General features: G+C 41.3%; 1 protein-coding gene across 1 annotated transcript; it reads right to left on the bottom strand.

Moving 5' to 3' along the window:
• Window positions 1-11,736: 11,736 nt before the first annotated feature.
• Window positions 11,737-12,414, bottom strand: LOC109701979 (olfactory receptor 9G4-like). Its single transcript, XM_020187421.1, has one exon. The coding sequence runs from the start codon at window positions 12,412-12,414 to the stop codon at window positions 11,737-11,739; it is 678 nt and encodes a 225-aa protein (XP_020043010.1).
• Window positions 12,415-16,839: the final 4,425 nt, after the last annotated feature.

Below are 16,839 nucleotides of genomic sequence, written 5' to 3'. Positions count from 1 at the left end.
AATGATTACAAGAGTATGGGACAAATTTTTTCAAGCAAACATTCAACACACGTGTCAATAGTCACACAGGCAAAAGAGTTTACAGAGTATTTGTGTTGCATAGGAAAGAAGCTAATAGATTTTGCCCTTCTTGGGCTGGGGATGTAGCTCAGGGATAAAGTGCTTGCCTAGCCTATGTAAGGCTCTAGGTTCAACCCTAACACCACATTCAAAAATGATTTTCCCTTTCAGTGGACATACTGATGAAAACTTATAATCAACAGTTACGCTTCAGACTGGCAACCTGTGTGTGGCCTGAGTTCTTATAGAGGAGTAAGTACACTGTATATTTACCACATGCAATAAATCAGCACAGTAAAAAGATTTTTTTGAGTTTACAACCTAGGTTGATTCACAAAGCTGATATTATTAGTAATACATTTTCATAGTACCTCATCCTTTATAAAATGCCCTTATGTTATTGTATTTAATATTTTCAAAGAATACTATGAGGTACCTAGTGCTGATATTTATTCCATTATACAGATAAAAGCAAACTTGAAGCTCTAAATTGTCAGTTGATTTGACCAAGTTTGTAAGTACTGGGGCAGGAAGTGAACTTGGGTCTTTTCATTTCTGCCATGTCCTCTTTGAAAAAGAAGTCCAGCACTGTACTGCCTGAAGCCATCTTCCTGTATTGTAATCCCAGCAACACTTTACCTCAAATCAAACAAGGATACTTGTATCTGCAGCAGTTCAGAAAGCTTTCTTAGGGTGAAGTTCTGATAGCTGTTTCTCTAGTGCTTTAAAATAAGATGACAACTTTTTGAGACATGAGTTCAAGGAATTATATGTCTTGCTAAACAGTTTGTTGTAATTGCTCACTATAAAGCTGTTGCTGGTCAACTTGAATATTTTATCAAGTTGAGGATTTTCAGTTTCTTTTTTACTCCTTTTCATTTAAAAAAATCCACTTGAAAGCATCATTTCTGCTTTTTTTTGGTACTGGGGTTTAAACTCAGGGCCTACACTCTGAGTCACTCCACCTGCCGTATTTTTGTAAAGGGTTTTTTTGAGATAGGGTCTCTCAAACTATTTGCCCAGGCTAACTTTGAACTGTGATCCTCCTGATCTCTGCCTCCTGAGTAGCTGGGATTACATGCATGAGCAAATGGTACCTGACTCATTTCTGCTTTTTTGGACTCTGACATCATCAGCATGGCCATCTTCACCTAAAATCCTATTTCTATAATAGTCACACTTCACTCTTTACAGGGGCAAGCCCTAAATTGCATCAAAAGTTTGTTTCACACTACATTACTATGATGTTAACAGTTTTCTGTCATTGACTTGAATGGTAACCAGTTGGACCTGATGTACCAGAACCTGATTCCTTGCTTGGAAAGGGTGAGCCGTTGTCATTCACTGCTCTGATTTTCTCATCCAGACATTTTTGAGGTTGATTTATAATATGAGCTCTAAAGTGGTAGGATCTAAAACAAATAACTTGTCAGAATCTGCACCAGCGTAATGAGTGCTCGCTACACAAGTTTTCTCCTCTTTATTCCTAAAGTTCTTGATGACAGACTCATAGACTAGCTCTCTTGTCTCTCCACAGTTTCCTATCCAACTCACATTAATCTGATTTCTGATCCTGCTGCTATTCCCATGGGAGGACAGAGTGTCAATTTGTCTTCCTCTTGGGAAACTGGCCTTGATGCCTTCATTTAAAGTGGTGTCTACCAGATTTCTCTACTGCAAAGTTGCTACTTTTCCTTTTTAATTAATAAATACCCCATGGGAAAAACTTTTGAGACCATGCAAGTGTCTAGTTTCTTCTCAAACTTTTATCTGTCAGTCACTATGATTTGTGCTAATGATGATTTTCTCTCCCTTATCCCTTTGAATTTTGTAGCTGGACTTGTTCTCTGAGGAAGAGTTGTCCTCCTCATGTATTTATTCACTAATTCATTCAATGTGGCTTTGTGGGTATTTGTTCAATGGGGCATAATCCAGTACTATTATTATTAACTTGCTGTTCAAATGGTTCTACCTCTGGTCATTACAGCTATTTCAAGTAGGTTCCATGCCCTTTCAATAGGCTCCCATCTCTTGAGATTACTTCCTTTCCACACCCTTTCATTTCTTTCCCTTCACTTCCAGGAAGACCCTGTCATTCCTGTATGATAGTTTCCACCTCATCACTGTCTTGTGAAATTTGGCCCTTTCCCAAGTCATTGCCAATCTCATGCTAAAACTACATTCTACCTAGGCTGTTATTTACATTTTTTGGGTGACTTATCTTTTTTAAAAAATTAATGCATCTGTTTAAACAGCAAAATTTCAAATCAACCTTAGACACAAAGTTTGATTGGGTCCAGATTCAGATTCCCTTGTCATCATCTACAAGATGTCATTTTATATTGACTTGTTCCAGCCTGGATCCAAATGTGGTCCACAGGTTGCATTTGATTATTGACCTTTTTGGTCTCTTCTAATCTAAAGCAGTCCCCTCACTTTAAAATGCTTCGTGTGACTTTGAGGATAATGTAGACTGTACTTCCCTCCTGACTTACAAATTCTAAAATGCCCAACAGTTAGGCTTTCCTCTTTATATTCAGATTTATTTGTTTAATTTAGAAGCACTCTTTTTAATTTTATTTTTAATTTTGGTAAGCAATACATAACTTGAAGTTTACCATCTTAACAATTTTTAAGCAGACAGCTCAGTAGTTTTAAGTATATTCACATTATTTTCAACAGATCCCAAGAACATTTCTTTTTCCTCTGACAGTACTAGGGTTTGAACTGGGGGCCTTGTGCTTGCTAGGCAGACTCTCTACCACTTAATCCATGTTTTCTAGCCCTCTTTGCTTTAGTTATTTTTCAAATAAGGTCTCACTTTTGTTCAGTGTCAACCTTGAACCATGATCCTCTTCCATAGGCCTCTTCTGGGATTACAGATGTACCACTGCCTGGCGTGTTGTTTGAGATGGGTCTCATTAACTTGTTCCCCAGGCTGTCCTTGAACTGTGGTCTTCTCATTTCTTCCTCCCAAGTAGCTGGAATTGCAGGCATGAGCGACTGTGCTCAGTGCCCCAGCACATTTTCATCTTACAAAACTAAAAATACCAGCTAAACAATAGCTCATTTTCCCTCCCTTCATCTGTTATCATCTACCATTCTAGCACTCGTTTTAAAAAAAAAGCTCTGTATGCTTATGCAAGTAATACTGGGAGAAATGGTCAGTTGTCCTGTGTGTCTCCCACTCTAAATGTGTCTAGTTGCTGCTTCCTGTGGTATTCTTAAACTTGTTTCTTGCCAATGTATCTCCTGTACGTGAAAGTCAGGTCTAGACTCAGGAGACTTAATCCGATTGATTTCCAACCTGTATGGCAAGAACATTATAAGTGTGTTATACATCACATCTCACTGCAAGCACACAGTCTGCTCCAAGCCAATACACGAGTCAGTGGCAAAATGTGTTCAGCATTTTCACCTCACTGGATATTCTTCCTGGACCAGCTGCTTGTTCCCCTTGACTTTTCATTATGTACCTCACCTCCATCACCCCAGCCTAGTCTTTGGATATGTGAATTAAGAGGTAGTGGACACTCCTGAAGGGTCTGGGCGTGGGCTGTCCATTGACGTTCCTGGGCCAGGGGCTAAGGATTCCTGAGGATCTTAACTGGGGAAAGTCAGGGAGCATCAGACAAGATTTCCTTCACCGGTTTTCATGCCATTGGTGAAGACCTGAACAGGTAATACCAGCTGTCACCCTGAAGTCTTTGGGATACATGAGATACATATAAGCCATTGCCTTCATACTTCACAAATTAAACAATGTTGGATGCTCCAACTGTAGCCTTCAGCCTCGTATTTTTCTTGGTGTTATCTTAGTAGGTGCTAAGAATAATGTACTTTCCCCATTGTCCCTTTCAACTCTTACCTGACAGTTCAGCAACTGCTCTTATTTTGAAGTTACGCAACAGATATTTAAATTTAGAAATGCTCATGTTTTAAGGGCTTTTTTGGTGATGCAACTAATAATATACTCCTTGAAGAAAACTAGAAATACAGGCAAGACATGTTGGTGCATACCTGTGGCCCAGCTACTCTGGAGGTGGAGACAGGGTTGTGGCTCAAGGCCAGTCTGAGTAAAGTTAGTGTGAGACCCTATCTGAAAAGACAAAATAAACGCAAAAGGACTGGGGGCATGACTCAAGTGAGGCCCTGAGTTTTACCCTCAATAACTAAAAAAATAAATTAATTAAAATTTTAAAACCTTACAAATACATGTTTGGTTTTTCCTTTGAGTATTTTTTATTTTCTCCTCCCACATATACTTGTTACTAAAAATTTGTGTTCACTTTTTTTATGTACATATGTATATATATATGTGTATAGATATATGTAGTTTTTAAAGTTTTTTTGAAGTTAAATACTGTAAACACTGTTTTGAAGGCTATAGTTTTCAGTCTCATATTTCGAATGTCTTTCCATAGCTCTAAATATACCCTTGAAGTTTTGTTTTTCAGTATTGCCTGAGAATTTGGTTGTATAGCTGTGTCCTAATGTATTTCGCTGGGCCTCCAGAGGTGGAAATAGGTCGGTTGTAATTTACCTCTCGAATTCACATTGCCGCTATAGTTATGCTTCCTCTCCTTTATCTCTTTGGTCTTAGCGTTTTCCTTAGGAATTTTCTAATAGTTAGTCTTGTTTCCCACGGGGAAATTCCCAGCTGTGGAATTTTTTAGCCAACCAGTGTGTATGTCTTGAGGGCTTTGAAAATCTTCCTAGCCTTGTCCCACCAGGGACTGAAAACTGCTGCTTGTTTTCAGGAACAACCACAAAGCACTCAATTATCTCCCATACCCCTCTTCTTGAATTTTCACTGTAAATCCATCCTAGGAAATAACAGGACTGGAAGTCAGGCCTGGAAAAAGCCATGAATAAAGTGAAATCGTTTATTAGAACCCTAATTTTAATGTGTTTTTATTAAGTATAGTTTCTTTACTAAACAAACAATATTAAGCATATCAAAAACATTTTTGGAAAGCACCAAAGGCTTGTAATATACTTCCTAATGGTCCTAGATACTCAGCTATTAGACCTGGGAAATATAGTTACATTCCTGGGTGGAAAGGGCCCATTGGCAGAGAAGGGAGGAGTCCGAGAGGCCTGAGCCAATTCTCAGCTCTCTGTAAAAGCCAATTGACCCTCATTTTCTCATGAAATGGGGATACCAGTGTCATTCTCCCCACCCCCAAGATCTGCTAGAGCTTATCTTCAGAAAAGAGCCTAACAGTGCCTGTTGATTGGCACTCAAACTGTAGCTGCTTTTATGGAATATTTTTGTATGAGTCTTCTTTTTTGGGGGGGGCAGGTCTGGGGTTTGAACTCGGGGCTTTGTGCTTGCAAAGCAGGTGCTTTACCACTTGAGCCCCACCTCCAGTCCATTTTGCTTTACTTATTTTGGTTTTTGATTTTTGTTTTTTGGCAGCAGTAGGGGTTTGAACTCAGGACCTCATGCTTATAAGGCAGGTGATCTTACCACCTGAGCCACTCCACTAGCCCTGCTTTGCTTATTTTGGGATCTCACAAAGTATTTGTCCAAGCTGGCCTCAAACCGTGATCCTCCTGATCTCACCCTCCCAAATAGCTAGGATTACAAGCATGAGCCAACAGCACCCAGCATTTTTATATAAGATTTAAAATTTTTAAAGAGTTTTATTCATAATAATGAACTAAAGAGTTGTAAATGACAGTTAAACTCAAAATGCAGCCACTATTATATTTTAATATTCTTTATACAACCTTTTCCATGTGTAGAAAAATAACACATCACAAAATTTAAGTTCTTTTTTCACTTATTTATAATGACAATTTTAATGACTATACTTACATAAAAGTCTGATGAGCAGAGCATAAAATACTAAACTTGTTTTCTTAGGATAGATTTCTAAAAAATGTACACTTTCCTGGTTCCAAAAATCCTCCAGTCCCTGTCTGGAGGGTCTGTGCCATTTGCAGCCCCAGCAAAGAGAGGACAGGGGCTGTGTCTACCCTCCTGAGTCCACAATAAGCTGTTGCAAAGAAATTGTGCTTGCTCTGTTCCAGTGAGCCTGAGGACATGCCCAGCACCTTTCTCAACACTGCACCCAGGCAGACACACACACCGAGCCACGTACAACATTTAAGGTTCAAATAACTTTGCCAGCACAGCATCTTTATCACTTCAAGTAAAAAAAGACAAAAATCTTTGCTTATTTGATAAGTCAAAATGGCAAATCTTTGCATACTAATGCATTTTTTATCCTGATGGGTTTAAAGTTCTACACAATCCAGACCCTTCACCTTTTTAGCTTTTGTTCCTTTATGCTTCTTACTGATTTGGATGAACTCAGTTTACTTTTTTAAAGTGTGCATTTCTGAAGGACCAATGTTCAATTTTCATTTTAAAATAACATTTGGCTCATTAAAGGCAGTTTCTGCTTTGCAGAGGCAGTTCTCTCTCCCTCCTTCTGCCCCACAGAGAAAAATACACCATGAACAGCATTAAGGTTTCAGTTAGTTTTCTTATAACTTACATATGCCAGATTTGTGAAGGTAGTTGCCTCTGGGAATTGATGGGAAGAAAAATCTCATTTCAAAATCTGTTTCTGATCTTTTTTACCCATGTGACTATCACGTATATCAACACATTTACAGTTATTGTTGTGCGATCGCGTACCTCTTCACCCGATTTCACACCTTATGCAACTCATCCAACACTCTTTATCCACCAGTATTTCCTCCTTCATAGGTACATGGCACCCAGGCCCTTCTGTTGTCTGCATGTTGGATTTAGTTCTGACTTTTCATAACCATAAATGATGCTGTAATGAACATTTTGGTGCTTAAATTCTTTTCCAAATTTAGGATTGTTTCCTTAAGATAGATTTTGCCAAAGTGGAATTGCTGGGTCAGAAGCCCCTTCTGAAAACATCACACCATTTGCACTACTGCCATTTACATACAGGAATGTGATCACACCCAACAGCTGGCACTTTGTAACAAGAGTGTTTTTCACCTTAATGGGAGAAAGGGTATTTAATTTAATTGTATTTGTTTGCTTTTAAAGGCAGTTCAATGTTTTCTGGAAAGCTTCTTAAGCATGTTTCCTCTCTTGCATGTCTGTCTTTAATATCTTCATCTTAATTTGAATAATCTCTTTGTAGAACAAAGATTATTTGTCTTCATTTTGTCTGCAAATGTTTTTCCCAGCTTGTTTAGGATTTTCTTTCAATGATTTTTGACAAGGTTTCATTTTTTAAATGTAGTTCAATCCTTCTGTTTTCTTTTCCAGCCCTATAAATCTAACCCTCTGTAAACATTAGAGTGATTTATTCTGAAATTTTCATCATTTGTAAGGATGTTTAACCATTCTTGGATTTGCTTGGATGAATTGTAAGAAAAGAGTCAAAATTACCCTTCCTTGTTGCTAAGAGTCCCATCCATAATTAGCAAATGATGATTTAGCCTTTGTAGGACCTATATCTGGATCTTTTACTTTGATTCATTTGCTTTTTACCATGTTTTGTCCTATACCTATATTCTTTATAAATTTTATAAATTTATTTTTATATTCCTTATAATTTTTATAAATTTAATGTCTTCCATCATTGTGCCTTAAAAAGTATGCAATATGTTTGTTTATTTATGAGGACTACATGATTTCGTTATTCTCCCAGACAAAAATGTATCCATTTAAAACAGTCTTTGGATTATTGCACTAAATTTATAAATGAACTACCATAACACTGTTACATTTTAATCTTAACATCTGGGAATGTGGTACTGTCCTTTTCATGTATTCATGCTTTTGTACCAGTCAGTAAAGTTTTGTAGTTTTCTCCTCAAAAGATCACAAGTTTCCTTAGTCATTCCTACATGTTTTTGCAGGTGTGGATTTTTTGTGTAGGAATTTTCTTATATTTCTCATTTTAAAAAACCCAAAAAGCCCAGCATCTCAGGAATAGGGTTACTTCAGCATTGCCAAGGAATGTGAAATTTGAAAACCAGACCTTAGGATGCTTCACTGAAGCGTCCCATGGTAACCCTCACTCACGACTCAAGCCAGCAATCTCTGTGCTCCTAGAAGCAAGTGCTGGTTATTCCTTAACACATGTGACTAGAGGGTAGACAGCGTCATGCTGACATCTTTATCCAGGTTACAAAAACATGGAGCCACAGCTGCTCTTAAAATACTGGTCAAAGCTGGGACCCTCCAGGAGAATGCAGAGAAGCTTGGGGGTGTGGGTGGGTATGTGTGCCCATATGCACACTTATAATGACCACCTTGGGCCTCAGCGTGGAATCTCCCTTCCCCGACAGCTCCACTGGGGAAAATCTCATACACTGGGGACAGTGATACTCCTGAAGGGCTATCTTCAGATGAATACACAGCCTCACATCCTCACCAAGCTGTGACCAACCACCTATGTTAGATACACTTGCCATATTGGACCCCTCCACCCCTGACCCAAGCATACACACACACACACACACACACACACAAATTCCCTAGGGCAGGTACTGCATGTCCCTCATGCAGAGACAGTATTACATACAGTCACACACAATCCCCTCTGGAACAAAATCACAGATACACATCACTTGCCATGGCTCAGAAACTCCCACTCAATCACACATGAACACATAAAATAAACCACACCCAGCACTTGCTACACAATGATTGAATAGAAATTCAATCGTTGGCACATCAGATTTAGGAAATTAAGAAACCCTACCCCACACAGAATTATGATTACTGCCTAAAATCAGTGTGCCTTTCCTTATATCTCTTAAATCACACTGGCACACAGAATGCTCTCTTGCCTTCACAAACTGATACCCCAAAAAATCACAAGGAGGGCTTAGCAAACACAGCCTTGCAGAAATAAGAACCTTGGCAGACAAGCTTAACACACAGTACAAGAAACTACAGAAGGTGGTGAGGAAACCATGCCCTGAACCCTGAGCATTGTCTCAGCCCTCACTGTCGCCACACACAGAGGTTGGCTTCCAGATACAGTTCACATTTCACTTCATAACCTGCCTGGCATTTGTCTTCCTTGCCTCAGCACACCCTGAGCACTTTTGCTGACTCTCACTTCTGACCTCCAGTCTGCAGGGCTTTCCCTCCCTAACCACTTTGTCCTTGATAATGCCTGGATGGGCATGGCATGTGCCCCTGTGGTGTTTGATCCCCAAGTGATAGTGACATGGCCTCATAACCTCACCCAGTTACAAGGACCAATACCCATACTTATGTCCAAGCCCCATCCATACACAGACATACCTGCTGTCAGTTGGCACACAGGCACTGGACATTCCTGGACAAAATTATACAGACTCCTTGTAAGACACAAAGACATTCCTAAGGAAGTAACCATTCACTCACAGAAGCCCATCTAAACACTCATAAGGGGAACAATGACAGAGGTGATTCCATTTTGGATGAGAGAGGCACTTTAAAAACAGACATCTAAAAAGGTGTAAAAAATAACAGGCTTCTCAGAGAAATAACAAGCCTCTCACCAAAGTAACAAGATGCAGCTGCACAATGTGCATAGTGGGCCCCAGGGCCAGGACATGTCAGGCAAACTTTCCCAAGATAAACAAAAAGGGGATTTCACCACAATAATGAGAAGTAGTCATAAAATGTATATGACAGGTTTCAAGGATGGACTAACAAGGCCCTCTTGGAATGTCCAGTCTGATAAGGATGAGGGGCAGCCAGATAGTTGGGTTCAGCAAGAGGTTCATCAGGTAGCCAAGGTTGGTGAATGTGATGTAGAAAACAGCAGGATGAGAGGATTGAGAATAACAGCTAAGGGACCTGCCTGAGGTGGGAAGGCTAAGGAGGGAACCTATGAGATGACATGGCAGCTGTGACCTAAGGCTGAGAGGGAGCCAGCTATCAGAGGGAAGGGAGACACCAGGCACCCAGATGTTGATACTTCGCATCTCAGAGAGTAAGGCTCAGGTAATCATGACAGTGATAGCCTGTCATCTTTCTGTGTTTTGCATGCTGAAAGGAAACCACGGGTTCCGCCTATACTCATCTGGAGAGAATTATTTAACAATTGCTCACATCATTACAGTGTGTACATCACACTCCAGCAATCACCAAAGAGCTGATTTACTTGCTGGTCGCACACTCCTTTCTTCCTGGCCCAATTTACGTCCTTCCCAAGAGTTATGTGTGTGATGAGAGAGGATGGTGTTCCCAGACGATGGATAATTGTTCAGCCCTTAAGGATATGTTGGTGGAAATGTAACTTCCTCCCCAAACTTCCAAACAAAAGCTTCTAAATAAGGTAAGATATTTTTAAAGTCATAAAGGTATGTAGTCCAGTCTTCATCATTAAAACAAAACCCTGGTTCTCTAGTAGATATATAGAATATTTATCTTTTTTGGGTGGTGCTAGGGTTTGAACTCAGGGCTTTGCACTTGCACAGCAGGTGCCTTCCTGGTTGAGCCACACTTCCAGTCCTATATAGAGCCTTTCTTCAACCCTGTTGACCGTGGGTGAATTGCTTAACCTTTCTGAGTTTTATTTTGCTTATCTGCAAAATGAGGTATTAATGCTTGCAGGTGTGGTAATGTGGTTACCCAATAAACATTAGGTGGCCTGCAAAGAAAGGAAGAATTACAAGTGTGATGGTAGGATGGAACAAAAAGGTAAATGATGGTGCATCAAGAGAAAAGATGTAGAGGAGTGATTAAAATTAGTGAATAACATTGTCTCCTTTATGAAGGTTTACCTGGGTACCCAGCATAAGACATTTCCCAGCATCCTTTGCAAATCAGCATAGCCATGTGACTAAGCTCTGGCCAATGGGCTCTTAGCAGAACTGATGAGTACAACACTTACCCTCATAGTGCTGGATTGTGAATAAGGTGCTACCATAAGGATAAGGGAACTGTAGGGGAGGCAGAGCAATAAGACACAATGAATCTTGCCTTAGGAAAAGTTTGCAGCATAGAGACACGCAGGATCACACTCAACCACAGATGTTCATATAAAAGAGAAACCAGCCTTCTGTATTACTCAAGCTACTGTTGGTCTCTGATAAAGCAACAGCCCAACTAATGCAATACTATCAGAGAAACATTGCAGAAAGATAAGAGTAGCCCTGACACTCCCTTGGGAAGCAGTAACATGAAGCTTACCATATCTCTGTAGGTCTAATATGGCCTATTTTCTTCTGGAATCACACTGCTTCTTCTGATGAAGTCTTTGGCTTGCATTTACGGCAGACCGTAGATGAAAATGTGTACCAATAAACAGTACAATCTCATCGAGCAGAGAACAGCATGCCCACCTATGGGAGGTCCGTGGAATCTGGTATGAGCAGGCTCACAGTCTCCTGCTCCTAATAACCTCATAGACCACACATAGTCTTACTGGGTGGGCTTTTGGATGGAATAACACAAACTACCAAATTCTTCACTCTCTTTCTATCTTTCCCTGAATGCTTCTGGTACTTTTTGCCTAAGTTAAATGCACATTGGATCTGTCTCCTTTTTATCTTGACACCTATCAGGGCCTCCTGATTGACTTCTTGTCATCAAAATCCATTGCACTTTTATTTAGCTAGAGTGGTCTTTCCTGGTGGTCTCTGGAACCATTAACACTTTCAGCATGATCACAGGGAAAATCTCATGCAGGAGCATTTCTGGTGCCTTCCTTGTCCAAAAGCCAGGTCCTAAGATGGCACCCGAAGATAGAGCTTCTGCAGGGCACCCTTCATGTCCTTGTTCCTCAGGCTGTAGATTAGTGGATTCAGGGTGGGAGTGAGGACAGAGTAGAAGACAGCAGCCAGGCACCCTTGCAGTGTGGAGTAGTGGACAGCAAGCTGCATGTAGGCAAAACTGCCAGTGCCATAAAACAGGAGCACCGTGGCCAGGTGGGAAAAGCATGTGGAGAAGGACTTCTGGCGGCCAGCTGCCAAACGGATCTGCACCACTGTGGCCACAATGTGAATGTAAGACAGAAGGGTGAGCAAAAAGCAGGTAATAACGACACAACCACTAGCCACAAATCCAGCAGCCTCGTGGGCTTGCGTATTGGTACAGGCGAGGCGCATGAGTGGAGGGATGTCACAAAAGAAGTGATCGGTCATGTTGGGACCGCAGAAGGGCAAGGAGAAGGTATTGGCTGTGTGGAAGGCAGAGAAGAGGAGCCTGCTGACCCAGGCCACCCCCACCAGAGAGGCGTAAGTCTGGGAACTCATAGCTGTCCCATATGTCAGAGGCCTGTAGATGGCCAGACAACGATCATAAGCCATGGAGGTGATGAGGAAGCACTCAGTGGAGCACAGACAGACAAAGGCAAAAAGTTGGGTTGTACATGCAGACAGGGAAATCTCCTTGGAGCCCACCATGGTGTGAGGTTGGACATGATTTGTCTTTGGAAAATCTGAACATCAGAGTACCCTCGGGGGCAGAGTGTGAGGAATACATGTGACAATGCCAGGGATCTACAAGGAAAGGATTTAAAAGCTGGTGAGTGGGCTCTGGAGAGGATACTTTGTATTTCTTCACTAAAAGCACAGGCAGTACTTGTCTTGCCATAGGGATCCTAAAGTCTAGTACCTAAGAGACCCCACAGATGCATGCATTACTGTACCTGGCAGATTGTGTGCAATGAGGGAATGGTGGAGACCGACAGAAATGGATGAAGTGGCTGCTCTAAGCACTTCATCCAGCTGCTCTTGGTGAAGAAGTCAGGAGTCCCTCGGCTTAGGGGCCCAATGACTGATGATTTGATAACCCACACAATGGAGTATTATTCATCAATAAAGAAGAATGAAATTATGTTGTTTACAGAAAAATGGATGGAAATGGGAGATCAGCCAAGCTCAGAAAGATGGGGGAATTTAGACCAAAAGCAAAACAACAACAACCGTGATAATAATGATAGGGCATGATCCTAAAAGAGGTATTTTTGAGGGGGAGGAATAAACGAGAGGGAGAGAGGAAAAGAGAGGGTGGCACGGGGTGAACATGACAGAACTATATTGTGTGTGTGTGTGTGTGCGTGCATGTGTGTGTGAATGAAATAACATAATGAATCCCACTAAAAACTTTTCAGAGGAGGAAGGGGAAAGGGAGATTAAGGAAGTAATGTTGGTGAGGGGAACTTGATCAAAGTACAGTACATTCACATACATAAACATGATAATGAAACCCCTTGTACAATCATTTATGCTGATAAAATTTTTTTAAAGAAGTCTGGATTCCAGGTTTTTATTTAAAACCTTACTTTTATGTACTGGTGATTAATTCAAATATTTTTAAAACTGCATATCCAAAAGGACCACTTGTTTATTGCTTTTGGTCTTACTGTGCATATGGCTACATAACTCCATGGCTTCTTAATCAGAACACATACCTGAAGGTCTTCTGAAGAGCTACTTCTCACTAGACTGTGATCACCACCTCCAACCCAGGATCACTTCTTACTCAGCTCTGTATTTCTCAGCCTCTGGCATAGGAAGAGGCACTCGCGTGGCTCGTGTCCACCCTTTAGCTATTGGGAATGCCTGTGGGAGCATCAACATCCCTAACATAGAAGAAAAGAGCAGAGCAACAAGCCACAACTGCCCCTCCACCGTTTGGCCTGGAGTTAATGTCACTTCTACCCCAACTGATGCTTAAGGACTTTGTAACCAGGCTTCCCTCACCCAGGGTACAGACAGACATGGTGTGAGATGGCTTCTAGGCATAGATGGGTGGACATTAATTACCTCCATAGGTACTGGGGAAGAGATACTACAGCTCAGAGAGGCTAATGAAGCTGATTAAAAGAAATATGGCTCCTATCCCCACTGTCATTTGGAAAGGAAGTCAGATTTTCACACAGGTGTGTCCCATGATGTCTGGTGTACAGCATAGGAGTGAAAACAGGCAGCCCTCACTGTGTTGTTATTACACTTGGGTTTTGTCCATAGGATGAAGAGCTAGCAAAGGCATTTCCAGATTGCTCTGCAGGGTGCTCAGCAACATCCAAGGTGTTGGGAGCTTCTCTGGTGGGGATCTGACCTCTTTCCTACAGCCAGAGAAAGTTCTTAATTATTAAATTTTATTGGATTGTTGGCTCCACTTTCTTTTATCTTTTTATTAGCATATTAATTGTACCAATAAGTGGTTTAATTATGACATTTCCATACATACTTACAATGTACTTTGATTGATTCAACCTTCTATTGCCCTTCCTTATTCCCACTCCTCCCTCCTTTTCACCTCCCCTCACACCTCCTCAGTAGGCCTTTCAATTTCTATGCTTTTTTTTTTACCCTAGATTCCACATATGAGAGAAAACATATTTGTCTTTCTGAGTCTGGCTTATGTCTCTTAACCTGATGATCTCCAGTTCCATCCATTTTCCTGCAAATGACTTTCATTCTTCTTTATGGCTGAGTAATACTCCATTGTGTATAAATACTACATTTCCTTTATCCATTCATAGGTTTTTATGGACACCTAAGCTGATTCCATAATTTGGCTGTTGTGAATAGTGCTGCAATAAACATGGGTGTGCAGATGTCTCTACAACAAGCTGACTTTGATTCTTCTGAATAAATACTCAGAAGAGGTATATCTGGATCATATGAAAGGATTTGGCCATTAAAAAAAAGTTTGAGAAGCACTAGGACCAGTACTCACAACCCAAAGGCAGACTGTTTCATGGCTTACAGCACACACTCTGGAGTTCAAATCTCAGCCCTGCCACTGACTAGCTGTGGGGCCTCAGGCAAGTTTCTTGACCTCTCTGTGCTTTCGTTTCTTTATCAGCAATGTGAGGGAATAACATCCTTCTCGTGATGATTAAATGAGGTTGATTTGTGCACACATAAAACACTGTGTGTCGTTATTATCTTCACCCGGATGGGTGGACTACACTTCTCAGAACTGCCTGGGACTGCCTCTTCTAGCTAGGAATACCAGTACCACAAACACCATAAAGTGAAGTGGTGAAGGGGGCAGAGAAGCTGGATTTGAGCCTCCTTTCTCCAACTAACTGATGAGGCTCATCCAAGCATTGCTTCTGGAACAGGATGCAACTTTAGAAACCACATGCTTGTCAAGTTTTCTCTTCTCTGTAGTATTCCCACGCCAGTCTCAACCTCAGCCTCCATCCCTCCACTTACACAGAGCTCACTCAAAACCACAGCTCTCAACCAAAGACAGCTATGTCCTGCTAGGGGACACTTGGTTGAGACTATCTAGAGACTTTTTGATTGTCGTGATGGGAGGAAATGCCCATACAGTGTAGTAATAGATCCCACCATGCACAGGGAGCCCCACAAGCAAAGGGGCACCCAGCTCCTGAAGTGCCGACGGTGGTGAGGCTGAGAAAACCCAACTCAGGGCATCTCTGGCCATCTCTCCACCAGGAAATTCAGCCATGCCATACAGAGAAAGATTTCTGCCAGGTCTGGGAGGAACAAGGCTCCCTGTTCTCCCTTTGCCTTCCTGGCTCACCTTTTCTGGCAGTGACAATGTTAGGTAGGAATGGAAGTTACGGTTTATTGGGGCTGATGCAAGACCCTGTACTGAGGGCTCTCCATATTTCCTCTACTGGATTTTACAGCAACCCTGGGAAGTTCATATTACAATTCCATTCAACAAGTGTTCAGCTGGCGGAGTGGCTCAAGTGGTCGAGTGCCTGCCTAGCCTGAATTCAAACCCCAGTACTGCCAAGAAAACAAACAAGCAAAAAAGACCCAGATGTTTAGAAGGAGGCTTTATTGAAGTTGACTAGCTAATGGCAACCGACTGCAAAGCTTTTTGGCATCTGCACAGCTCAGGTCTCAGGCGATGCATTCTCATTTTTAGTTGAAAGAGTACAACAGTGTAAGAATTATTGTGGACTTTGGCATTTCCTTATGGGGAGAGTTGGTTCTTGTTTTATAACTTAAAAATTCAATGCTGTGTTAGTTTCACAATGGTATTTATAATGTAAACATCGATCAATCTTCAAAGTGTTAGGGAGTAATTCTAAGACAACTGATATAAAATTGTGATTAAACTCACAGACCTCAGGACACCGATCATCATACACTCCTGGTCATGTTGATGATGTCAAGGTAGCTCAATTAAGATGGCCTGGAACAGCATCAGTTTTTAACCTAAAGATGGTACAGCTTATGTGAGAAGGAAGCCTTCAGATGAAATCAATATGCAGATTGGTTTCTCTTAAGGTAGCATTATTGTCAACCTGGAGCCATCCTAACACTTGGCTTAACGTCTGGTGTGGGGATTACATAAGAGTTAAAGGTTAGGTCTTGTAATTGATATATTTATAATTTTGGTATCATTGGTGACCTATTCTTTTTACAGTTAATGTTGAGTTATTAATTTCTTCTGTTATGTGTAAAGTGCATACAGATGGAAGGGTGATTATGATGAAAATAATAGTTGGTAGAATTGCTCACACTATTTCTCCATCTGTAGCACACTCTGGACTTAACCGTCACCAACCTCCTCTCACTCTCCTGCAGCTCAGCTTTCACCCACCACCTCCTGCAGTGCCTGCTCACCACTGGGGAATACAGAGCAGTGCAAACTTTTCCAAGCCAGCAATATCACTTCTGGAAATGTACCAGCAGAGTTGACAGGAAGACAGGAAGACAAGGTCACAGGAAGGGTCATCATATCCTTGTCGGTGGCAGTAAAATGCTGATCTTAGCACAATGTCCATCAGTCCACACGTGCTCAGAAAGTGGACAGTGTGGCTACTCTGGGGGAGAACCCAGGGGACAGAGGAATGAGTTTGGTTTTTTTAATTGCATGTCACAAGGGGC

Source organism: Castor canadensis, chromosome 16 (genome assembly GCF_047511655.1).
Source record: "Castor canadensis chromosome 16, mCasCan1.hap1v2, whole genome shotgun sequence".
In the NCBI taxonomy this organism is placed as follows: Eukaryota; Metazoa; Chordata; class Mammalia; order Rodentia; family Castoridae; genus Castor; species Castor canadensis.
The sequence above is the reverse complement of the archived record's forward strand: the minus strand, read 5'-3'. Positions and strand labels throughout refer to the sequence as shown.